Source organism: Hyalella azteca, unplaced genomic scaffold (assembly GCF_000764305.2).
Source record: "Hyalella azteca isolate HAZT.00-mixed unplaced genomic scaffold, Hazt_2.0.2 contig6719, whole genome shotgun sequence".
Taxonomy (NCBI): Eukaryota; Metazoa; Arthropoda; class Malacostraca; order Amphipoda; family Hyalellidae; genus Hyalella; species Hyalella azteca.
In genome coordinates this window covers 18,410-27,227 of record NW_025936872.1, presented here as the reverse complement: position 1 = coordinate 27,227, position 8,818 = coordinate 18,410, and the positions used below count along the sequence as shown (strand labels likewise).

Sequence of the window (8,818 nt, the reverse complement as noted above, 5' to 3'; positions counted from 1 at the left end):
TTGAAAATGTATTGTCCTTTTTATGTCATCAGAAAATTCAGATTGATAGCTTCCCTTCTTTTTTTATCATTGGAAAGAATATGGTTAAAAATATCTGGAAATAAAATGATAATTTGAGTGGATCTTATAAGTATATACATGAATTATATATTGACTATATAGCCCTTGGAAGTATTTCATGGATTAATATTTTAAATTTCATACATGTTATCATTTGAAAATTATAAATTCATCTAAAAAAGAGGCTTATCATATTGTTTCTCATAAATGCCATACGATACAATCTACTGATGGTTGTTCACTTTCAGTAACAGACATTTCAAGTACAATGGAGTGCCTGGTGTTGCATTGCACTGCAGTTGCTAGTTGGGATTTAATCCATTACATTACACAAGGCCATGAATACTTCTTGTTTCTTTTATTAATACTGAAAGGGAGAACAATAGTAAGAATGAAAAAAATTTTAACTCGTCTAAAACTAGCTATTGAATTATTAGGAAATGTTAATACTTGTGAGAGAAAAATGATCAAATTCCTTCATTTAACTATATTGATTTAAACTTTTATTGGCCTGCTTTTGTAGGTGCTGCTGTAAACGTTATTATAATGTAATAATTTCGAGGGATTTTTGTGCGCAGTTCACGCACGCCTCACCGGCGCGCTCGCTCATCGCGCAGTGGCAGCTCAGCTTCATCGTCCTCACGCCGCAATGGCTATGCAGAAGGTCGTTCGTCAGCCCGAGCGTCCCGCAGATCCCGCTCCCCCATGTCAAACAGGCGCCGCCATGTGGGCACACGTGATGATCCTGTCCCTAACAAGTGCCTGGGTGTGTTCGGCCTCAGCACGCTCACCAAGGAGTCGCAGCTGCAGGACATCTTTGATAAATTTGGAGAGAACACGGTCAAGATTGTGACTGATGCCAAGGTTTGTTGTCGATTCAAATTGTAGTGATTGTGTAGTTAATTTTGCTTGGTTTGATGACATGTGCTATCTGGTGCGTTCAATTGGGGGTTCTAATCATGTTTCAATGTGTAGTTTGATGTTGAGCCTTTAGTTGTGAAAATATTAGTCATGTTTTATATAGCTGAAAATGTATTGTAATTTATATCATGCGATTTGAATCATTCTAAGTTGGTAGCGCCAAATTGATGCATATCAATCAGCTCCTGTAATGCTTTGGGTTTTATTCAACAGACTCAGACATCCCGAGGGTTTGGTTTTGTTTACTTCAAGTCTATAAAGCATGCCACGGCTGCCAAAGAAGCTTGTACTGGCATGGAAATAGACCGGCGCCGCATACGCGTGGACTTCAGCATCACGCAGCGCGCCCACACACCCACTCCAGGCATCTACATGGGCCGCCCCACAATGTGAGTTATAGCGATCATTCCATCTTGTACAGTGAACATCTGCTGCTACTTGATTTAGTGATTTAGCTGTATTAATTTAAACTATTTAAAAAGTTGCGCGATTATAACTTATTTTTACATTTTTCCTAAATAATGATTCCTTCATCATCAGTATTGCGTGAAGCCTGGGACGAACACCTGGATCATTGAAAGTTTATTCATTTCTGTGGCAAATGTAGTCTTGTATTAGCTTAGCCTGCGTTCGGGATCTGATAGTATCTTCATGTAAGCAGGAATGTCGTTTGGCGTGAAGAGAGGCAAATGAAGTCTATGGCTGTCTTCTTGTTTCATCTTTGAAGGCTCAAGTTTCGTGAAGAATGATACCAAAAAGAGTCTGTGTGCTCGATGTGCAAACTCAAATCCGTAGCTGCGGGCAGCTGTGTAGAAGACCGTCAAAGAAGCTATATAGTTTTGCGGCCTCGCGCGCGTCTGAAGATGAACTCCCATCTTACCTTCAGCGACAAGCATGTTCGGTTCACTGTGTCGATGAACGCCAGTAAATTCGAAAAAACACGCTACTGCCGCTCCTCGTACTCTATTTAGTTTTTAGTTTATGAAGAGGAACAAGATTTTTAGTACCACAACTTTGTGAGTTATCCATTCCCTACTATTAAGTGTCGTACGTTTCTATTTTCTCCTCCTGCCATAGACACGTTCCTTATTTATATGCAGAGTGACATGAGAACAATCAAGGGTAAAGATTTGTGAGAAATAGATTCAACACTTAGCTACTTGTTTAATTCTTTTTGTTACTATGCTAGTTATCGAAAATTTCGTATCTCTCTGGGTCTTTATGTACGATGAATAATAGTGCGTTTGAATTGCGGCAGTACTGCGCAGCTAAAATGTCTCGGCATTTTCCACTAGCAATGTTTTGCAATTTTACTTGTATTAATTCTAGTAGATAGCATTATCAATTGAACTTTATTTCAGAATCTGGTTGCAATTGATGCTGATACCTGGTAAATGATTGCACTGTTATGCCTAACTAACACCTTTTAAAGTTTACTATGAATTTCATGATTTGCGTTCTCTTCTGATGGAATACATTGTTTCAGCCGCAGTGATCGCTATAGTAGCTATGGTGCTGGCGGTGGTGGATATGGCGGCAGCTACAGCAGAGGCGGTGGCTACAGAGACCGTGACCGCGAGAGCCGCTACCAACGCTCCCCCCCTCGCTACCGAAGCAGCTACTCCAGAGACGGCGCAGGCTATGGCGGCGGTGGCGGTGGTGGTGGTGGCGGCGGCAGCAGCTCTTCATACCGCCGTTCATCACGTTCCGATTATTACGGCGGGGGCGGCTCCGGCCGAGATTATGAAGCCTCGGCATCTGGGTAAGCGATTTAAGTGGAGAAGACAGAAGCTCGCATGGATGACGAGTGGAAGAGAGCGAAGGAGGTACAAGAATTCTGAAATGTCACGTCCCAGAGGACTCATGACAAGAGGCCGCTTGTGAATCCTTTCTTATCAACTTCTTTCGGGAGAAGATTTCATTTATTTCGTAAGAAGTTTTGGGATTAATGAAGAGATGAAGTTTTGTCGAAGAATTAGTGTCGCCTATCCTTAGCAAGGTAAGCCGAATTTGACAACGTCAAATTGGCGTAAGCCTAAGCTCTGGATGAGAGGTCGCCATTAGCTTTCTTAGCATCCGTCTGTCTCGAAGTCTTCTATCTGCGGCATTTTGTGTGTTTAGTGCTCAGCATGTGACATTTGGCGTTCCTTTTTATTATGATCACTTATTAATCCCTTCAGTATGATCGACGTGACCCAAAGTTGATATTATATAGGACTTCTGTGTGTAGAACACACGGCCACGGCGGTAAACTGTAAGCCGAAAAGGTACACAAACAAGGGCGTAGACGAGTTTCGTTGTTAGATGTGCGCAGGCTAAGTGGCCTGAATCAGTTTGAAACCCAGATGTCATAAGCAGCTGTCCTGCATCGACAATACCGGGTTCTGAGTCGTATAACTAGACTTCATTGTTATTTTGATGATACTTTCGGTGAGGAAAGTTATTTTCGATCGTTCTCTTTAATTTGTAGTAATGCATAACATAACTTCATCTCGATAGTCATTCCTCTCGTCACTTCTAAAGTGACGAGCTAGCCTTCTACAGGTATGGGCCTGTATTCTCAAAGGAATCCTTCAAATCACATTGCCAGAGAAACATTATATCGCTTTATCGGGGCTTTTCACTTTTTAGTGAAATCAAAAGTGAATTCGTGTTGTTTTTAACATCCTTTCGATAAATTCTAGTCAACGCCATTGCGGACTATGAATTTATATCATTTTGATGTGTTGATATGAACTTTAATATAGGTTTTGCAGTTTTCTTGCGTCCCCAATCAAAAGCTCGGATTTGGCTGAAAAACGTAAGTATTTTTTTTATGAAGCCTTATCGTCTGTAGCGATGGTACTGTCATCAATTACCTACAATTTAAGATGCTTTTTGCAGTTATGATCGCGGAGCAAGCAACTACCGCAGCGGTGGTGGAGGTGGCAGCTACGAGCAGCGTGGCGAGTATCGACACGAGCGCAGCTACAACGGTTCGGGTGCGAGTGCCGCCCCATATGACGCTCGCTCCTACGACCGTTCGTATGAGCGGAGCTACGAGCGTAGTGGATACCGCTCTCGATCTCGCTCTGACTCGCGTGGTGAGCACTAGCACATTCTGTACCTCGTGGAAAAGTATGAACAAAGCGCAGTAAATGTCATCTGAGTTTTCAGCTCCTAGAAAGAAATGTTAAATCGGATTGTTTCCAGTTGCTAACATCGCGCTGTAAAAATTAGTCAGTCGGGACGTACTGTTAAGTTGTGCAGTTTTTGACTGTTTTTATTGGTCTGGCCGGCCTGCAGGATTTGAGATTCATGATTGAAGTTTTCTGTATTTCGGTCTGATCTCAAGGCATCTTCTACAGGGCGTTATCGCTACTAATTGCCTCGAGGGAGCCGTCGATGCAAGAGTCTCGAGGCGTCTCTGTGTGCAGCACGCGAGGTTCCCATGAACAGCGGCTTATTCGCTCCACTTGTCTTGATATCATTTAATATTCTTGACTGTTCTAACTTCAGGATATCCTCTCTTAGTATTGTACCAGTGCAAGTGTCGTTATGTTCAGTTCTTCACTAGCAACAGACTCTGTAATGTCATGTTGGTTTTTCGTAACGTAATTTGCGTGGACGATCTCCTTGAATTTAATTTAACAAATACAGAACGAAATCTTTCAAATATCAGTTTATGCTAAATTTTCGAGGTCATGAATTTCTCATCTCGTTAATAGTTTGACTTTTTAAAGGTGCGTGTGCGAAAACTCCAGGCTTTGATTTTGCGTTGCACATTTCTACCGATATTTGAAGGCGTTGATATTTTTATCAAGGTTTAAAAATAATTTTTACTTAACGCGAGAAATGTCGAATATTTGAATATGTTCATGAAAGACATTAATTGGGAATGAAAACCGCATAGAAGTGCGAGCACGAAAACTTTCGTTTTGTCTCAATGAGGCATCAAATCTTGATAGTTTTTCTCAGACCTGATGAAGATAGTACAAATTTGTTTTTCTGATGTGCTTTCGTTCGTTGGGTGAAGAGATGAGAAAATACTTTGATTCGTCCTGTATTAAAGAAAGCGACATAAATTGGCTCTTACTATCCACTACATCTCTTGAAGTAAATTCAAGGATTGTTCTTGAATTCCTAAACACGATTTGCTGTGTAGTGTTAGTACGAGTTCATTTCTGTACCATTCTGCTAACGATTTTGTTGTACATATTGAAAATTTCTTTGTAAATAGTTCATAATTCGGATCAAATTCTGTCGCCTCGCTCGGATTCTAGTCACCTCGTTTAACGATATCTAAATCCTTAGAAGAAACTTGAACTTGGATCACTTGCGTGTCCGGTTTCCATTTGAGCTTAAACTTGCACCTAAATTCTGATGAGCAAGGGTAACTGGTTTTAAATTGATTAAACGCCAGAAAAGGTGGAATTTAAAGCATTTCTGATACAATTTTTCCGTTGTGAGGTTTTTGCGAGGTACCACATTCTGAGCGCCTCTCGCTTTTGGCAGAATTGTGGTGCCAATTCTAATCAATTTGTGCATTATCGTCCGACAATGCGAGCGAGACTAAAAATGTTGTGTACATATTTCTATGGTAAGAATTAATCATGCAAGTTCTTTTTTTCATGTATGCTGTAAATTTTCAAACGTGTGCTTAGCGTACTTAAATGCTTTCATTTCGTGTTTTCACAAAACCTTGATTACATTTTGTCGTTAAGTAAATCATGAAACGTTGATCCAGAGTTGAGCCTTCCGATCTCCAAGTTGTCCCGAACTGAGTCTCCTTTTACATCACGAATCGCACTTCGTATTTTCGTTATGGGCATTATGTATTGCAACTTGATTGTCAGATCATCCTAAGGTCTCCTGATTTCACTAGTAATACATTCAATCGAATTGAATCTGCCGACTCATCAATACTTACGTATATTTTGGTGTTCGTAGTAATTATTCTGCCTATTTTGTTTTGTGCGGCTTAGAAAGTTTTGGCGTTTTAATACTTGATTAATAAAACGTATGCAGTCAATTTGTGTTTATTGCATTTTTAATTATCCAGTCTTTCCGGAAGTGTTTCACTAGTGTTTAATTTTCCATAGGATTATTGATGCCGCCATGATTGATCGGTATTGATTAGTACAACGTGCATCTCCATTAGAGCATTAGTACAACATGCATCTCCATACGTGCTGTTACGCGATTGACGACTACATGGAAGTTAGCGATTATTGTGAACGGCTGCTGTCGGAGATGTTCTGAGCGACTCATTTGTGATTGAACCAGCAAACAGACGCCACGATAATCGAATTTCAAGGGTGCTACACCGCAGTTAGCCGCTGACTTGTCTCCAATATGATTTTTTCACAATGTCCTCATGCTCTAAATTCTCCCAAATGTCAACTTTATAAGCAATTGTAGCTGATTTCGAATCACGGGCAGTAAGATACATTTTATGGACTTTATATTATGACTGCTACCCCACTGAAGCAAACTGCTAGTATTTGACAATTTATTTGCCTAGTAAATGACGGCGGAAATTGAGATAACAAAAAATGAAGCGTTCCGAGTTCTAATTCCTAAAACCTAACGGTTGCTACAATACAGTTCACAATAAAGTGCTCATTCTAGACCTTTACTGAACAGCTTGGTTATTTTATTTTCTTCAATTTTTAAGGGGTTGGGTTATTCAACCCGTCATCGTAGCGCTCGCTTCAAAAAACCGAACCGTATGCGCCCTGGCGTGCGTTTCCAGAAGTTTGGAGGGAAGATCATGTCCATCAAAATTATGTGATTTGTGCGCCATAGCCAAGCTGAAAACTTCAGCACTAATGCTTTCCGGTCGCCGGTCAGGGGGCGCGTTATGTGTTCTGTGAGCACATTGCTTACAATAAGAGAGCCTCCATTAGAAAGATTTGTGTGCGTTGCAAGATCGACGATAGTAGGTAAAATGACAGTGTCAAAGGTATTATAATTAGTGAAGAATATAAAATATGAATCAAATATTTCACGCCATTAGTGACTATCTGGCTATGAAAATATTTCAATTTGTGTGGAAAATATACTGAGAATTTGAGGAAAAAATTATTCACCGCTCTCGTTTTGCTTTCCAATCGTGTCCTGATATTTCCCTTGTGCCTATTGAGACAGAAATAATGAAGATAGCGTGTTATTACGAGAATTGACAGCAATTATATGATCTAAATCATGGTTTCCAAAAATTTTCGTGAACATAAGAACAGCAGGCTTCCTTCATGCCTTCACAAGGCAGGGTGGAGGGTGGCCCAGTGGTTACAGTTCAGAGTACCAAGATTGGAGCAGAGAGGCGCGGGTTCGATCCCAGCTCTGTGCGCCAGTTTCTGGTCAGAATCGGCGAGGAGGCCGGGCGGTTAAGCAGAGCAGATTTGTATCGGTGAGTTGCAAGTTCAAGACCGCAAAATTCTGTGAATGTTCTGCGATGTTAAGAATCGGCGACAGGCCTACGGCCTAATGAACGCTGAAACCGCTATTATTATTATATATCCCAAGTATAGACTAATATTGAGCAAATTTACAAGTGTAGGCCCATATTGCCCCATCATACCACCTACCCCAACTTATTGCCGTCAATGAATGGATTTACATCCTCACTTGCCCCGCCTCTCCACCTTCCCGCATCCAGTGACATGAAGGTTAGGTGCAGCCAGGTTGGGCTTGGGTAGAGGATCACAGGGTATGTTTAGAGGTGAGGCCAAATGAGCTTATAGTTTGTGAAGTGGGTCGGTTTATTTTTTAACCAGTGGCTCGGGATATACGACTTCTATAGATTTTATCAATCAAACATCATTGCTTGCTATGCCTTCTTGCATGATTGCTTACGGAGAAATAGATGAAGTAAATAAATTACTGCCCTCTAGCATACAACTTACGTCGACCGTCAGGTTCCCGCCCACAGCACGAATGAAATTTATTGGAATTGGACACAAATATGCAGGTAGCGTTGGTGCATTTTTATTCATCTGTCTCGATTTAGCTGATGCGGCTCAGACAAATGGGTGCATGGTTGAAATAATACATGTACTATTTCAACCATGGATGGGTGCTTTTAGGTGGCGTGTGACAACAGTTGCGCATCGTTGACAGATTCCTTGTTTTGGGTAGTCAACATTTTTGTGGTAAGAAAATACCCGATTAGAAATTTTGTGATCTCAGAGATAATTTGAAAGCTTCATTTAAAAATTAGGTTTACCCCTAAAATTTCTTTACCTATCATTAGAAATAATTGAAGATGATTGTAAAATATGTGCATACATCCCGCAGCTGAATTAGTTCTCCCTTGCAAATTCAGAGCAAAATTAACATTTTCTAGCACCGTTCAATCACCTGAAAAGAAACGCTAGTTCAAGCTAACCCCATCACTGCGCGGTTCCTAATAAAATGACTGGCCTGTTGTATCAGACTTGGCTGTATTTTTTTGTGGTCTCCCCTTGATTGGAGATCGGTCACATTCTGGTCAAATTAGTGCCTCGCAATATATTTTACGATGCTGCAGTAACTGAGCATCAGGTGTTGTTTATAACTATAATATCACACATACATCAACTCGCTGCACTGCGTTTTTATTACTCTATACATTTGTCTTTCGAGATGCTAAGATAGTAGTTGCCAAATGCGACTCGGTTGTCTTGGTTTGAACCAAGTATGCGTACACGGAGTATAAATTATAAATGATATTATAATACTTCTCCTCACAGGCTTTTAAAACTGATTATTTGCTTTCTTAATTTAAAATTATTTTTTTTAAGATTCAGGTCAGGCATGACTGTTATTTTGAGTGGAAACTTCATTCGTCATATATTGCTGTAACTACCATTTACAT

At 40.5% G+C, this 8,818-nt stretch overlaps 1 protein-coding gene across 2 annotated transcripts; it reads left to right on the top strand.

The window, feature by feature from the left end:
- The first annotated feature begins 638 nt into the window (after positions 1-638).
- On the top strand, positions 639-6,002 carry LOC108673982 (glycine-rich RNA-binding protein 8). Of its 2 annotated transcripts, none has more exons than XM_018161878.1 (5): positions 639-924; positions 1,195-1,370; positions 2,474-2,743; positions 3,865-4,064; positions 4,329-6,002. In XM_018161878.1, exons 1-5 carry the CDS (start codon positions 766-768, stop codon positions 4,343-4,345), a joined length of 822 nt encoding a protein of 273 aa, XP_018017367.1. In that variant the 5' UTR covers positions 639-765; the 3' UTR covers positions 4,346-6,002. The 2 variants fall into 2 exon arrangements, with proteins under 2 accessions (XP_018017367.1, XP_018017366.1); XM_018161877.1 differs by having other exon boundaries at positions 2,468-2,743.
- The last annotated feature ends 2,816 nt before the right edge of the window (positions 6,003-8,818 follow it).